This window comes from Calidris pugnax, unplaced genomic scaffold (genome assembly GCF_001431845.1).
Source record: "Calidris pugnax isolate Ruff unplaced genomic scaffold, ASM143184v1 scaffold8, whole genome shotgun sequence".
NCBI lineage: Eukaryota > Metazoa > Chordata > Aves > Charadriiformes > Scolopacidae > Calidris > Calidris pugnax.
The window spans coordinates 4,696,543-4,713,187 of NW_015090830.1; the positions used below are offsets into that span (position 1 = coordinate 4,696,543).

General features: G+C 40.5%; 1 protein-coding gene across 4 annotated transcripts in view; it reads left to right on the forward strand.

The window, feature by feature from the left end:
- The window catches only part of TRIO (trio Rho guanine nucleotide exchange factor), a 259,879-nt gene that overhangs the window by 134,349 nt on the left and 108,885 nt on the right, over positions 1-16,645 (forward strand). For all 4 annotated transcript variants that reach the window (XR_001411877.1, XM_014940886.1, XM_014940885.1 and 1 more), the window contains exons 13-16: positions 928-1,102; positions 8,421-8,616; positions 9,246-9,412; positions 15,315-15,434. Coding sequence is in view for 3 of the 4 variants with exons in the window: in XM_014940886.1 (XP_014796372.1) it covers positions 928-1,102; positions 8,421-8,616; positions 9,246-9,412; positions 15,315-15,434 (658 nt within the window). In the remaining variant the exon portion in view is untranslated. The remainder of the gene's footprint in view (positions 1-927; positions 1,103-8,420; positions 8,617-9,245; positions 9,413-15,314; positions 15,435-16,645) is intronic.

Genomic DNA, 16,645 nt, shown 5'->3' on the forward strand with positions numbered 1-16,645 from the left:
CTAAAATTTCTTGTTGTGCATGTCTGATATTCTGTGAAGCACTTTCTATTTTGAGGGTAGAGATAATAACTACCAGATATGACCTATAAATAAAACTTGTAAATGTTAGGACTATGATGATGTTTCATGCTGTACCGATGATCTCTAACCCTCTGTTTACAGGAAGCTCTGCTTCTAAACACTACCTCCACAAGAAGGAGATTTTGTTTACTTAAGCTACCTTTGTGATAGGAGCAATTACATGTCTTTGTAGTCTGACATGCAGAGCTCCACAGTGTTTAGAGTTCTAAGAAGCAACCTCTTTATGAAGAGACACTTGAAATTGTTTTGCAGACTGATAAGTAACTTCATTGTAGTAAAGACCATTAGGTTGCAGTCCATTTCATTCAGTAATAATCTAAATAGATTTGGGCCCTGGCTGCACTGGTACTTGTCTCTGTTGCTACAGGAGCTGATATTACCATACCTGAATTTGCAGGTTCTATACTAAAGTAAGAGATTAAGTAATTTTTTTTTTATTATTCTCTAATTTTGATTTTTATTTTTGCCTGGAAGGTTCAGTAAAGTAAGTAGGTATCATATGCCACTTCCTTTTCACCATAGAAGGGTTTGTCCCTGGTATTAAATTCTATTCTTCTTGTAAGCAGAATGTCCTTAAATGTTGAATTAATCAAAAAATGAAAGTAATCTAATTTTCTAATGCTTTTTCAAGTACTAAAACATAATTTGGAGTTCTACTAATGAAGATGTACAGATTTAGCTTTCATGTAATATGACTTGCACTGACCTTATCTGAAACACTCTTAAATTTTGTGGTCATGTATAGCATCCAAATTGTATGTTGGTGGTTTGTTTTTTTTTTTCAACAATACATTTTTTCTTTTTTCTCTTTTTTTCTCCCCTCTTCCCCCTCTCTGCTTTAAATAGGGATTCTGCCATTTCTAGTAACAAGACCCCCCATAACAGCTCCATCAACCATATAGAAACAGTCCTGCAGCAGCTGGATGAGGCCCAGTCTCAGATGGAGGAGCTTTTTCAAGAACGCAAGATCAAGCTTGAGCTGTTTCTGCAGCTCCGCATATTTGAAAGAGATGCAATAGATGTGAGTGCACTGTGCTTACTTCTCCTCTCCTGTTGCAACTTTTATGCTGAGGTGGTTGTGTAATTGCACTGGCTTGTGGTTCAAATGAATGATAGACTTAGTTCTTACCTGAACTAAGGCTTTTGTCTTGTACGTGAAAGTGTCAGGAGAGTGCAGAGCTAAGCTTAACTCCAGCTCTGATTGGCTCCCAATACATCTTTAAGAGTCTTGTAAAATTATAGTGTACCAGATGAAGCAACTGGTAAGTTTGGTTTGAATATCAACCTACCTTAATACAACTCATATGGTTACAGTTAATATGAATAAGACTTGGAAGATGATTTAGTATAAGCCCTCTAAACTGTTGCTTTGTAGTAACAGCCCTCTTCTCTTTCTTTTCCAATTCAGCAGTCTTTTTTCAGTTGACAGCTATAAGTGGTGTTTGGAATTCTGTTCTAATCTTCATAGATGTTGTATGGGCTTTTTTTTTTTTAAATAAGACTCTTTTCCACCTCTGAAAATAATGCAAAAGCAGTTGTAGTGCCACACCCTTGAAAAACTTCAAGAATTTTTGAGACTATCCAATCTTGGAGAAGGGTTACAGCTCATGAGTTGGAAAGTTTCTGTTTGTGTGCAGGGACATGCTTACAAACAGACCTGAAACTCCCCATGGAGCTTAGGTTAATAGAATTGCATTATAAAGCTTCAGCTAAGTTGATCATGTGACTTCTGTAAAACCACTAGTGTTGTACACAGTGACTGGAACTGAGTTGGTGCCTCGGAAGGTTCAGGGTTACCCATTCATAAATCATCCCGTTTGAGATATGGTTTATCTCGAGACCCTGGAAACCAGGAATTACATTGATAATTTTACCTCTTTGCTTATACATAGTAAAAGCTACAACTGTTGGTTAGGTGCAACTCAAGTAAGGACAAAGGGGCAGTCAGCAGAAGTGATAGCTTCTTGGGTTTGGGGTTTGGTTTTGTTTTTGTTTCTTTTTTCTTAAAATCAGGATTAGATATCATTGCTGAAGTCTGGTTTAACTAAGCACTTTGGTAGGAGCAATGCAGGAATAGGCAGACACAGTTCCTTGATCCGTGCTCATAGAGGAACTGAGAGTGTGCGCTCTACAGTAATAAATGCTTTGGTGTAAAGGAAAACTAAGAAGGTTCTCCATTTTGCAATTCACACTGAGGAGGTGAAACTAGTCTGTAGGGAGCTTGCTACTTGGATTATGTTAGAGTAGCTGTCTTGAATATGCAAAGGAAAGGCTTGGCAGAATTGGGATTGCAATAATTAGTTGGATGACTGGTATATATAGAGGAACATAGGAAGTATCCCCTTTTATCTATTGTTAGCAATTTTACATTCTCTGCAGAAGGGATCTGCAGTTTTGATGGGGTCTGTGTGATGTTCTCAGAACACTTCTATTGAAGAAATGGCAGCCATGGGGGGCAAGGCATATACCCAGAAGATTAACGGAAGAATTAGGTTAAAGGTTTGGGTGAAGTTCATGATTAAGATGTTTGCTCTCTGCTGTAGGTTACCTAAACCAGCATTCTACAATAGCAGAAGGTTGGTTGCAGGAGCCCTGCTTTGCATATGTGTTCTAGTCCTTCTATACAGGATAGCATCTGTATAGATAGTAGTACTTCTGTGTATGTTGTTTGCAAAATCCTATGGCCACCAATGGAAAGCCACATATCCTAACTTGACAGGTCTTGCTTTTTCTGAGGCTTTACATTTTGGTACATAAAGCATAAAGCAATGTGCCAAGTACCAAATTGAAAGAGTTGGTGTATTTTGTTTACATGGCTTGGAAACAAAAATCATGCTTGTTTAAGATTGCCAAGGAGCCCTCCAGAGAACAAAACAACCCTGGCTGCAGAGCGTCTTCAGCAAAATGTTGATTTTGCTGTCTCAGTACCGCGTCCTCTCTCTGCTTCCTCAGCAAAGTGTGCTTCTCTTTTCCCTCTCCCTGATGGCAGACATCTGTTCGGAAACTTCCGGGAAGAAAATGCAGGGACTAGTTCCAGGTCAGTTGTTTGAAAGCAGAAGCTCAGCTGAAGTAACATGATAGTGAGGAGGAGTCAGATGCCAGCTAGAAACTTGCAGACCTTACTTTGACCTCCTTTGTCCCAGATTTTGTGTGACTGGCCCAGTCAATTAAGACTTGGCTGTAGGGGCAGTTCATTCAAGGGAGCATCCTGTGAGGACAGTTTTTCTGGAAGGCGAGTGGTGTTTCTGGCTTGTCTTACTGCTCACGAAATGACACAGGCTATAGTGGGACAGAGGGTTCCCCTAGCACTGAAGGTTCATACCATGCAGCTGTGCTGCTGGAGGCAGTGGTGAGGTTTGTTGGCAGGGTTAGTTCTCCTCTTGTCCTTACTCTTCCCTTATTATTCGCTGACAAAATTCTTTCTTTTAGTTGCTGTCTTTTATCCTGCAACTTTTCAGCTTCTCCTGATTTCCTGGAACTGTTGTAGCTGCAGCACTCTGTCTCTATTTTGCCCCTTGCTCTTGGCATACAAACTTGACCTTCTGTATCCTCAGTGGGCTTTAATCGCTCATGAGTGGTTTGAAGGACTCTTGTTGCGAGTGCCTGTATTAACTAAAGGCAAGAAGAAGCAAAATGTGCATAAGGAGTTCCTTGCTAGGGTGATAAGTACCATAAGGAAGATGTGTACAGACCTAGCCAGTGGGTAGGTAATGCTGGTGGCAATCTATGCAGCCTGGAATGTGTGTGTCTCATCTGTGTCTGTGCATTTTTGCCTGTCTGTGACTTAAATGCCTCAAGGCCTATGTCAGGGCTCCACACAAAGCATACCACACACTTTTCAACTCGCAGCTTTATCTGTACTCTATTTTTGGACTGTACTTACAAGATGCCTGTTAAGTCATACAGCTAAAAGGCAAGGATGCAAAGTGCTGGATCACAGAGACCTAAGTTTTCTCCCTTTCCCATTTTACCTTTTCCTTTCTCCCCAGTACATAGTATTTTCCACATCCTGGTTAGCACTCAGTTGATACAAGGAATGCTAGCTAGACCCTTCTGAGAAGAGACTTGTAGTTCTGTATTTCTTTCCTACTGAGTGCGAAAGAGTCAGCATCCCTTCTGCGTTATACCCTGCCTTGTTTCCTGGCAGTGTTACCTCTACATTTCTTAAAACCTAGGAATGTCAGGCAGCGCAGATTCTGCACTGGGAACTTCTTGAACACATGCTATGGTAAGTAGTTACCCTGTGTTTGATCTGGGTTGTCCCTTTCCTAAGAGTGGTATTAATTTGTGTTTCAGTTGCTTTAGATATCTATTAGTCATTGGTCTTTGTTCTTTTGGTTTAACGCTAATTGTCTTGACAAAACTTTAAAAGCGAAACAGGAGCCTGTTCACTCTAGCAGTGTTGCTTGTTAAGCAGAACTTCTGGGGAAGCCCTGAAGATTGTGGGCAGAGTGGGCTTAATGCATGTTATTTTTGTTTTAACTCTGTGTCGGTGCATTTCAGGTTTGCACGGTGGGTGCAACGGCTGAAATAGATCACCTTGAGCCACCCAGTTACTGCTGAAAAAAATGAAAGGGTTACTGCCTTTGTTAGGAACCCCAGCTGTGATATGCATTGACAGCTTGTCTTTTGAATGAGTGTGGGACCATGCTGGCATTATTTATTTATTTGAATCATGGGCTTCCTGGTCTTTTGAAGGGGACAGGGAATGTCTTGCTCTTGTACGGAGTGTTTCAGACTGCTTTAAACAATGTGTGGGCCACCATCTTAACCTCAGGGTTGCGTGAAATAACATGGGAAGAAGTTATAATTCTTATTGTTTGTTATTTTCTTTGGAGGCAGTATCACTGAAACCTCTTGACTGAGGTGACACATGGTGTTTACCTCTTCAAACTACTTGTCATTCATATCAGGTACAGTGAATTGCAGGACCGTCTGAGAGGACATAGTGACTACATCTACTTAAACCATTCCATTATTATAGAAATACTGACACTTAGCCACAGCAGTCTCCTGTTGTGAGCTTATTGTGTTTATTACCTTATTTCGACTCAGTGTGATAGTAAGAGAGGTAAGGTTTTGGCATTTGTTCTAAAGGGAGATGGACTGGCTTTGCTTTTATAACAGTGGCAAAAATGTGCCACGTTAAAGCTTAATCCACTTTTTAATGGCATTTAGAAAGACATGAAAGATTATGTTTTCACAATGGAGTTTCACAGCCTTCCTTAATGCTCGAATTTTTCAGTTTGACCAAGTCTAACTACAATTACTTCTTGAGGATAACTTACAAATAGTTACCTGAACTGGATGAAAATAAGGCGGTAAATCTGATTTGTGAGAATTTCCGTAGTGCAGTGGGTAGCTGGAAGAAACAAATGTTAGATGACCTCTGCTGCTTTTTAGTAGTGAATGAACACAGAGTTTTCAAGATGAGCTGGGAAGAGCAGGTTTGAGGTTCTTGAGAGCAGAAAAAGGGCTTAGCTGAAAGTAAGTGGTTTCTCAGGCTGGACTGTGAGGAAGACGACGTTTCTGAAATAGATCAGTTAAAAGGGGATGAAGAGCACAGAGAGGTGATATGTTGGGCATAGACCACGTAAAAGGGGAACAAAGAAGTAGTGAAGGATTTTGTGGGAGGGGAAGCCTGTGTGTGTATCTGGAGAGAGAACCACTCATAATGCTGAAATACATTGTGTTGAGAGCACACGGAAGAGAAGTGAAAGGAACTTTAAGCAGTGGCTAAAAGTCTTGCCTGTGTATCTTCCTGTAGCCCTTGTCCATCAGCTTTTCTATTTTCAGTGTTACCCCTGAGACATAAGTTTCTGCCAGTTTTCACTTCGGTGGAGCTAGCTGATCAGCATTAGGGAGTGCAAATAGCTGCCCTAATTGTTTGGTATCTCCCATCATGGCATGATGCAAAGCTTGAATACTTAGTGAATCAAGTAAAATTTTCGCAGAACACCTTTAAAACAGGAAGTAAACTTACTGAAGCTGCAATTTTAAAAACAGTTGCTTGGTGTGTCCATGTTTTATCGTGCCATGTGAGCAGAATGGAAACAAGCCTTCAAGAAAGATTATAGCTGACTACAGAAGCTGTATACAGATGATTTAACTTTGCTTTTTCCTCAATTCTTTTTTTTTCTACAAGGTTTGTTTTCTTGGAATTTCTTTTGTAGTTTAGCTGTCTCTGTAACTTCACTGCTCTAATTAATCACTTGGAAAGTGTAGGGGCATATTCCTATTGCTGACAACAAATGGCTTTGGTTAAATATTTATGCAGCCAGCTACTTTGTTGCTAGTGCCCGTTTAGTCAGATCCTGGCTTTGCTGTGTCTTGCTGCATAAATAGGGGTTTTCCTATCATATAACAACATTTACATCAGTTTGTCCTATGCCTGAAATTGTAGAACTCTTGAGCTAAGCAATACTTGGTTCTTGATAGGTGTAATTTTGCATTCCTAATAAACTTCATTAGTTTGTGGCAAAACTCTGCTGAAAATTCTGAAAAAACTTGGGTTGCAGGCTTGAGGAATAAGTGTGTCAAACATACTTGTTTGAAATAAGTAACTGATGCATCAAACCTGTGCCATGAGAACTCAACCCACGTAGATCAATGGGGTTTGTAATCATTATCTGTTAGACTTAAAAACAGTTTTGTGGACTAATTAAAAGAATTATTTTCCATTTCGGCCAGGTTTTGGAATAGGATTTGTAAAATGCACTTCTGTGGACAGACAGGAAGGTCTTACTGTTGTGATTCCTTAGCTACCCTTCTCTAGACATCTTATGGCTGAGAGTAACATCAAGAATTAAAGTGTAAATTGAAGTACAGCTGAATGATTTCAGCAAGTAAATTTAACTCTGATGTTACAGTAGCACTGTACTAGAGTAATACGTTTTGGGGGTTTTTTTTGTAACAAAGTACCCTGCCTCTTGTGACAAGTAGTGATTCTCAGTTGTCTGGCAGAAGTTGAAGATGCTCACAGAGTCTGACACTTCTTGCTCGCAGAGGGACAGAGCTGGCTTTTTTGTAAAGGGGCTTGAGACGGGTGTAGCTGAAAGCTAAGTTGGCACTTGATGTGTGAATTGTTACCTGATGCAGTTGGAAGAATCAAAAAGATATTTTAGATCAACATTTTCCTTTAAAAGTGTAAATGAAAGCATTTTAACTTCATCGGTTTATCACAGAATGGTCAGAGTTAGAAGGGACCTTAAAGACAATCTAGTTCCAACCCCCCTGCCCTGCGCAGGGACACCTCCCACTAGACCTCCTTGCTCAAAGCCCCATCCAACCTGGCCTGGAACACTTCCAGGGATGGGGCATCCACAACTTCTCTGTTCCGGTGCCTCACCACTCTCATAGTGAAAATTTTCTTCCCAATATCTAATCTAAATCTCCCCTCTCTCAGTTTAAAACCGCTTTCCCTTCTCCTATTGCTGCCCTCCCTCATCAAGAGTCCTTCCCTATCTCTCCTCTAGGCCCCCTTTAGGTATTGGAAGGTTGCAATAAGGTCCCCCTCAAACCTTCTCTTCTCCAGGCTAAGAACTCCAACTCTCTCACCCTGTCCTCACAGGAGAGATGCTCCAGCCCTCTCATCATCTTTGTGGCCCTCCGCTGTACTTGCTCCAACAGGTCTATGTCCTTATGTTGGAGACGCCAGAGCTGAACACAATATTCCATATGGGCTCTCACCAGAGCAGAGCAGAGGGACAGATTCACCTCCCTTGGCCTGTTGGCCATGCTTCTTTAGATGCAGCCCAGGCTGTGCTTGGCTTTCTGGGCTGCAAGCATGAATGGCTGTCTCACGTCAAACTTCTCATCCACCAACACTCCCACGTCCTTCCCCTCAGGGTTGCTCTCAATCTATTCTCTGCCCATCCTTGGTGCTTGAGATTGCCTCAACCCACATGCATCACCTTGTACTTGGCCTTGTTGAACTTCATGAGGTTTGCATGGGCTCACCTCTCAAACCTGTCGAGGTCCCTCTGGATGGCATCCCTTCCCTTCAGCATGTTGACCATGTGATATAACACAAGTAATATGTTGATGGAGTATCTTAAACAAGGCAAGGGTACCTGTAGTGTTACAGACTTCGATAAGGCAAGTACTGGTTGAAGGAAAGCTATCGTGGTTCTCAAAGAGATTCTCCTGGACTGCTTGCTGAAATTGAAAACCCATGCTGAAACAGCCTGTGTCTGAACCATGTCGAACCTAATCAGAGAGGTCAGTCAACAATGAGCAATGCAAGTTCCTGACCTCCATCTAAGTGTGGCATTGGAAATAAACATATATTGTCTAATGGGTAAGTGAACAGTGTCTTCATCTCTTTTTTTTTCACCCAGATAATTTCAGACCTCGAGTCTTGGAATGATGAGCTCTCTCAGCAGATGAATGACTTTGACACTGAAGATCTTACAATAGCAGAACAGAGGCTCCAGCATCATGCAGACAAAGCCCTGACCATGAATAACTTGACCTTTGATGTCATCCATCAAGGACAGGATCTGCTGCAGTATGTCAATGAAGTGCAGGCATCTGGTAAGATGGCTCCTTCATGCTATTCTGGGCAGCGGCTTTATAAGAATTATCCAGTTGTCTCTCCATGGGATGTGTGAAAATGACAGAGATGCTGGTTAACTGTATACTGGAGATATGTGGACATTTATTTTTTTTCTTTTTCCTTTTTACTCAAATGATATGTGTTCATGAGAATATGTTGTCATTATGGCACGTAATTTTTATCTAAGAGTTGTCAGCACCTGAAAGTACTTAGTTTTTTAAGAAAGGGATTCCACTCAGGAAGTAGTAAAATCAGAGTAAATAGTAGGGAGTTAATTTTAAAGTTAATCAGAGCAATGCACTCAAGCCATAATTCTCAGCTTTCAAATAGTAAGTTTTCCTTTTTGGTTTCTTATGCCCCTTCACTTGATATTTTTAACTGTGTTTGGTCACCTAGGGTAAATCTCAGGCTTGTTTAATAAAAAAAAAAAAAGGTCAATAATATTGCTTTTTTAAGGAGTGCAAATACTATGCTCATTTAAGCAAATGCTCTGAGGATTAAGTTGAACTTTGAGAAGGAACTGGAAAAATAAGTGTGAAAGAGTGGAAATGGGCTGTTTCTCTTCGGAAGACTTGCAAATCATTTGTAAACGACTGGCTGATTCCAGGTGTGGAGCTGCTTTGTGACAGAGACGTAGACATGGCCACTCGTGTCCAGGATCTGCTGGAGTTCCTCCACGAGAAGCAGCAGGAGCTGGACGTGGCGGCCGAGCAGCACCGCAAGCACCTGGAGCAATGCGTCCAGCTGCGACACCTCCAGGCCGAAGTCAAGCAGGTACGAGCGGGCTGGGGGTGTCCCCTCCTCCCCCGGGGTGTCGAATCTCCCCTGGCCCTTGCTATCCACATTTCTTGGAGGGGTCTGTTCCCATAAACAGACATGGAAAATGACTTTCTGCTGTGTAAAGGCTTGCATTAGGAGGAGGGAGGGACTTCGGATTGAGCACCGAAGAAACTTCGTCCTCTTTTAATGTTAAGGGCGTTTTTTAATTTGCATCAACAGTCCATATTTCTGTGTAGATACAAGTTTTTGAAGTGTAGAGCAATTTCCACCCATGTTAAATAATCCATACTTTATCATCTGAACAGTGATTAATAAAAATGTTCAGTGATAATCCCTGCACCCTGTCCTAATTCTTTTTGGTATATTGCTTGAGAGACCTGCAAATAGTGATAATGCAATATCAGCATGGTTTACTTTCTGGGAGAAGAAAAATGAAGTTTTGCTTCTCCTGGCAATAAAGTGGCAAGTTTTGAGGTCCTTATCTGATAAACGCCTAAACCTTTGGTGAATTTGAGATGCTGTGGGTAAAACCACTAAAGTAGGTGAGAATTTAAAAAAAACCAACCAAACAAAACTCTAGTAAGGTAAGAGTTTTTGATCTTGCTCACACTTGGCAGCACCCCAGAAGTCTGCTATAGCCTGTTGTATTAGTATGTCCCATAGTGGCTCGTAATGCAACTTGTCATTTTTCTGTTTGTCATGAGCTCTTAGAAAAAATAATAATAATTTGTCTCCCTCTTGAGATGGTGAATGAGAACTCCTGAATTGCAAAGTAATCCAAAAGGAGTCCAGTTAGCGTAGAAGAGGTAAATAGCAGGTTCCCAAAGTACTTCCAGTCAGTGGCCGGTTACTTTGTAGTAACAGACCCAAAGTTTCTGTATGGTTTTAAATTAAAGGAATGCAAGGAACTGGTAGCGTCCACTGTCGGTGCAATCGAGGTGTTAATCAAATACATGACATTCGAGTTCAAGCCTTTGCACACTCTACTGAGTATCCTGTATCCGTTTTAGCACTTTTCATCTGCGTAAATGCAAATTATAAATTACTCCTTTCACATGAGCAATGGTTGAGATGAAGTTATATCAGATCAGGATAACTCCTGTATTCCATTGCATACTGTCTTGAGGATGAACGAATAAAGTGCACATTTGCAAAGGAAAGAGAAGATGAAAAGAAAGAGCGTGAAAAGAAAGAGCTGAGGAAGTCTCATCCCTTGCCATACATCAGTGGGTGAGAATGGGATGGATTAGTAAGAAAAAGAAATTGTTTATTTCCATGATACTAAAATAATATTGAATTGCAGAACAGAATAGAGGGTAATATTTCAAAGACACACTGTGAAGTGGTTGTTTATATTGCATGCTCCCACCATAAAGTGTGTACCTTGCTCCACCAGCTTTGTTTGTATGCAAGTTAAACATGGCAAGGACACATGTGTTTAAAAGCTGTGTTTGCAGAACGAATGTGCTGTGTTCTGGCAGATAGATACAAGCAAATGATGAACATCCTGAATTGTAGAGGAATATCCATGTTGCACTTAGCATGTGGTTTGCAGGGCATTCTGTAAGATCTTTGTAACTTTTTCAAACCACTGCTAGCCATGACTGAAAGTGAAGCTCAAGTTTAGATTTTTAAGAAAGCACTTGAAAAAATTAGTTCGTCTTATAATAAAGATATAGGTAATATACTGTTTTAGCCAACTTTTCTTAATAGACTGGGACTTAGGAGAAAAAATGGATTCTATTTTATATTCCTAGAACACATCTCTATCAAGTGGGATTTTAGGTTGAATAAAATGCCGTAATAGGCGTGAATTTTCAAACAAGCTTACATGAATAGGTAGCTGACAGAATGTTAGTGCATTGCAAACTCCTTTTCCAGATTTTCATTGTACAGATTAACCTGCAATATTTCCCCAGCCTGAAGGCCTAAAAATTGAATGGAACTAAAACTGAATGTCATATCATCTCATAGGATTGCTTTTGATCCCGTTTGGAATGCTTTGGAGGTAGTAACTCTTAGTTTTGCGATTTCAGTTGCCTTTTCAGAAAACCACATCTGATTTATTTTAGTTTTATTAAATATCAGGAATTGTGATCTTCTCCTGGTTCATCTGCAGTGGGAAAACCTTCATAGCTCAGCAGGTCACAGCTGGAGCTTTACCTGAGAGTAAAATGACTCCTCAGTCTGTTTTGTTTGTATTTTGTTGCCTGAAGCAGTGAACACATGGTTTTCCAGTTCAATTACCGTGATTTTCTGCCAGATTTATTGTTGATGAACTGGGTGTAAACATACTTATTATGTAGATGGGATGCTGTCTCCATAGCAAGGATTCTAACAATATTTCCATTTGAATTTTTCCTGCCAAACTGACATTACTGCTATTGTATTTTCACATGTATATGTACATAAGATATAAAACTATATACCTTGCAGTCATGTGAAAAAGTTAGACTGGAACACTACAGGAATTTTTCCATAAGGTTCATCTTTCAGATTACTGTGATATGGAGACCAGTAAACTCTCTCCTGGCTTAGTTTTTCAGTCAAATACTTGCCAGGAGTCTCTTCTGTACTGGGTAGTGAAACTTGGAGCTTAGTGAATTTTTAGCAAATAAGCACAGAAAGCAGATAAAAATATCCAGAGTTGTTTCTCCGTTAACTACCATACCAGTTCTGCTTTGCGGCATTGAGCTTCTGTAGATGAAGCCCCAGAACTAGGAGGAAGCAGAAGGGCCAGAAGACAGAGGTTTAAAGCAAACCTGCAAAGAATTTGCTTGTCAACTTGGTGTGTAATAGGTGCAGAAAGGGCATAACCAGTTAGAAGACTGCAGTGTAGGAAAGCCTCAGAAGATAGGGGTAAGGGGATGCTCACTGAAATAAGAAGGGACAACCATATGTGGGAAAAAAACAACATGGAAAGGAAAATGGGGGGACACACATGAGTAGGTAGAGGCAGAGAAATAGTTAAGACAATATCTGTCTCCCCCAGAACTCCACTTGCATGTTTGCTATACTTTTTTTTTTTTTTTAATCACCTAAAATATAGCTGTTGGATTACTTATTGCTGCAATTACTCCCCCGTATTCACTTTGTAGAATGAATGCTTTGCTCTGTTTAACATGCAGCATCTGCTTGGGTCAAAACCTCTACCAAGCTCCAAAACCAATCCAGTTGGGTTTACTATGCTCATTAAGTCTTCTCAGTGCAATGTCGTCTCCTGCTCTGATCACGGCCTATGTTCTTGGATATATACCTATGTATTCATATCTGTACAACAGTGTACAGTTTCTTGTACCATCAAGATGACCTTGAGGTGCTTGGTGTTCTCATGTGCAGGTCTTTTAGATTGGTGCAGAGTCCAGTGCTTGAGCTCCGATTCTTCCAAATACTACTCAGGAAGAGTATCCTGGCACTCTGTATAGTGCCATATGGATATGAAAACATAGCTAGGACAGCCGGCTGAAGCAGGTGTGTCCTGTGATCATGTTTAGTTAGAGTCAAGAATTAGTCCAAGAAACTAATCTTAAATCAAGCATTTATGTAAAGAACAACCTATTTGGCCCTTTCAGGTGTCCCCAACTCCATTTCCACAGTTTTGCTGATGCTCTTCTGATGCTTTTCTAGCCTGCTGAAGGCTGCAAAGGAAAAGATGAGGTGTGTGGTCCGCCCAGACAGTGAGGTGATGGGAACGTGCCAACAAGCACTGGAATGCGGCAGCCCTGGAAGAACAGGCTCACTATTTACTAGCACTTACATTTTCCCCTCGAGTCAGAGCAGAGGGAAGGGGAAAGTGTTGCTGGCAGCTTTCCTCCTGTGAGTTCCACCAGCTTCTGCACTTGCACCCTGACCTGCAACAAGCAGGAGGGCAAATCTGTGTGTTTGAAATGGCAAGTTCTGTGCTAGCTGTCTCTGCTGCATATGATGGGATGCCAAGTCAGGAGGAGTGTTGAATGGGTGCTGCTAGAGCATTCCCCTTCCTTATAAATTCTCCAGAGAAGGTTAAATGGTATTTTAACCCTAAGATGGTATGTTTTGTTACACTACACCTGGAAGAATTATTTTGTAAGGTAGAGAGGGAAATTAGAACTGCTTTCAAAAGACAAAGTAGAAATAAAAAAGGGATTTAAAAAAAATCTTCTGCCCCTTATGTTCTTACAAATTCTTTCCTCCAAGTGTAGCTTCTGTCTACAGTCTGTTGGACCCATATGGTTCCCTCAGGAGTTGTCCTTTTTCTTACTCCTCAGGCTTGCCTGGGCTTGCTCCCTTGAGTATTAACAACCCCCAGGTGTCTTAAAAACTCCCAGCTCCGTTCACGGTCCCTTTCACGTGCCCCCACCCTGTGATCTGGAAGTGTCTCCTTGAAGCAAGGAGAGATTGATCCAAGGCCAGAGCCATTTTCCACTTCCAGCAAGGCTCCATCTGATCCAGCGCTTTCTCCCCAGAAGAGCAGAATGTGTGCTCAGTTACACATCTGGGAGGCACTGTCAGGCCCCATGCCTACACTGCAGACTTAACTCCTTTCTACAGACCTGCAGGATTTATATAGAAGAAATTCAAATACATGCTATCAGGGGAAAAAAATAAAACCAACTTGTTAGTTGTTTAAAAAAAAAAATCTGTAGAAGTCTGTATTTAGCTACTAGTTCATGTTTTCAGTCAGAAAATCTACATGTTAGAGTAGAGATTATGCTTTTAAATTTGAAGATAAAGTCAAAAGAAGCTGGAAAAGGAATTTGAGTTCATCAAAAGACACTGGGTTACAGTTAAGAATTATCTTGATGTCTGGGAGAATTGTGCTTCAAGAAGGATATGAATTTTATTAGTGACAAATACAGAGCATGATGTACTGGCAGGAATAATCAGCTGAACCAATACAGCACAGGGGTAATTACTGGCTGGGCAGCAGTTCCATAAAAAAATTGCACAGATGACAGTGAATAACCTGAGCTCTATACAGCTTTACTCTGTATTTGAAAGATTTTCACCAAAGTCATGGTTATTAACTGGAGGGAGCTCATAAAAGAGCAGTGAGAAAAATAAGGCAGCTAACTTCACATCAGAGAGATTGAAGAGACTGAGGTCAACAAGAGAAGAGGAATTGGATAAGGTTCTTGATGGAGAGAGGAGAGGGGAAAAACAAAGCCGATGGTAAGAGGGAGAAAATGTCTCTTTGGGGTTTTTGGTGGGTTTGGGGTTTTTTTTCCTGTTGGGCAGGAGAAATTAAATGAGCCAAAATTAAAGCGTGAGAGATTTGAGTGTTAGACATTAGAAGGAAGACTTACTGTGATAAAAATGTCTGGTGAAAGCATGGGATTGGAGTTTTGAGTAACGAACGAGGCACAGATCTTTTGGGAGGGGCATGTTCCTCCTGAGGCTTCTCCCCACCTGGGGATTCGTCTGGTTTCAGTGAACATGTCAAAGGTGGCACATTCTGAAAACCGAAAATCTTTATGCAATTAGAAGACATTCAATGGTCACATTTTTCTCAACATTAATATTCAAAAGTTGCTTACTTTTTACTAAGCTGGGTGTCCTCAGTTTGCATTACTGACAGTGGCTCTTAGGCAAATACTGCTTGTAACTCGGTCCTGTTTCCAAGGTGACAGAAATGGTATTCAGAAACACATCCTTGTTCAGAGTATAAACTGAAACCACAAACATGTAGCAGTTGACTGAAAGATATGAGTTGTCAGCTAAGTGAAATGAATAGTGAATGTCACTTGCTATGCTTATTGAATATATAATTCACTGTAAATATATAACTAATGAATTGTTTAGTCATCAATTCCAGTACTACATGTGACCCTAAATGTTTTTTTGTCCCTAGCAATGATACTTTGCTTGCTGGTTGGCAGTGGAATTCCATATTTCATGGTCTCCTCTTTTGTTACAGGTTTTGGGTTGGATCCGAAATGGAGAGTCAATGTTAAATGCTGGGCTCATCACTGCTAGCTCTTTGCAGGAGGCAGAGCAGTTACAGAGGGAGCATGAGCAGTTTCAACATGCAATAGAGGTAACTGTGTTACAGTTCATGAGTGTCTGTAAATAGCACTGTGGGGCTCATGCCACAATTTTTTGACTTAAGGAAAAGCTGTTGAAATCATCTTACGGCAAAGAGATAAAAACACATGCTGGGAAGGTGGGCTCTTTGTTATTGTTCATTTTGGAGCTGCAATTCCAGATGAACACATCTTCTCAGTAGCTTTCTGCGTCTTGGAGAAGTGATAGCTGTTCAAAGCAATTTTACGGAAAACAGTAAACCCTTTGTTAGAATACAACATACAATGCCAATTGTTAAAGTTAAGAATAAATGGAACAGCAGCCATCAGTTTTGTGTGTTCTGATATGGTCCTTTAATGTTTCCATTTTTGTTTGACAGCAGTTTTCGCTGAAATTTGTGTGTGGTGCTGTGTCCGTCCTCTTGCTATGACTTCAAGCTAAACTTACTGGATTGGTCCTATCTCTATGAAAAATAGGCAGAGATCTTAAGATTGCCTGATATGCTGTATTATTAGTTTATGTGCACTATCCAAGGGACTTAGGTTGATATTGATTATATATAGCCTATGCTTTTTAAGAGTTTTACTTCTATTGAAAGATGAGCCAATGTTATGATTGTTTGGGAGAACTTTTCAGAAGTCCTCTGTCTTGCACCAACTCCTACCACATTTGTTCTCTGTTCAGTGGAGTTCTATTCTTTCTCATCTTTGGGTTTGTTTATTTGCTTCTTTGGAGTTTTTTTGTGTTTGTTTTTTGTTGGTTTTTTTTTGGTTTTTTTACAGTTTGCACTGTATGTATCCTCATCTTAGAAGTTTGATAACTTAAGTTTAAAAATCATGAGACCTCTAGGTGTTTATCAGTTTAAGAATAAATGACTGGGAAGCTTGAATTCTGGGCTTTCTGTGTCATTCTGTACTCTGATATAATAATACTTATTATAGTTGAGTGTTCCAGGTTTTAGGCAAGCATATGTTTGCACAGAGTTACTACAGTTAAAAATTTGCTTCCAATGAATGGAGAGATGTCTTTTGTGTTGGCCTGCACACCTGCACCTTCATTTGCTCACAACTAATGTGCAAAAGACTGCAGTAAAGCTGTGAGGACAGTAACAATCAAGCCAGAATTAAGATACATCCTTTCAGTCTTCTTTCCTCACTACAAAAGGAAAAAAAAAGCAACCTGAAATTTGTAATTATAACAAAGTGTACTGCAACATAGATATGC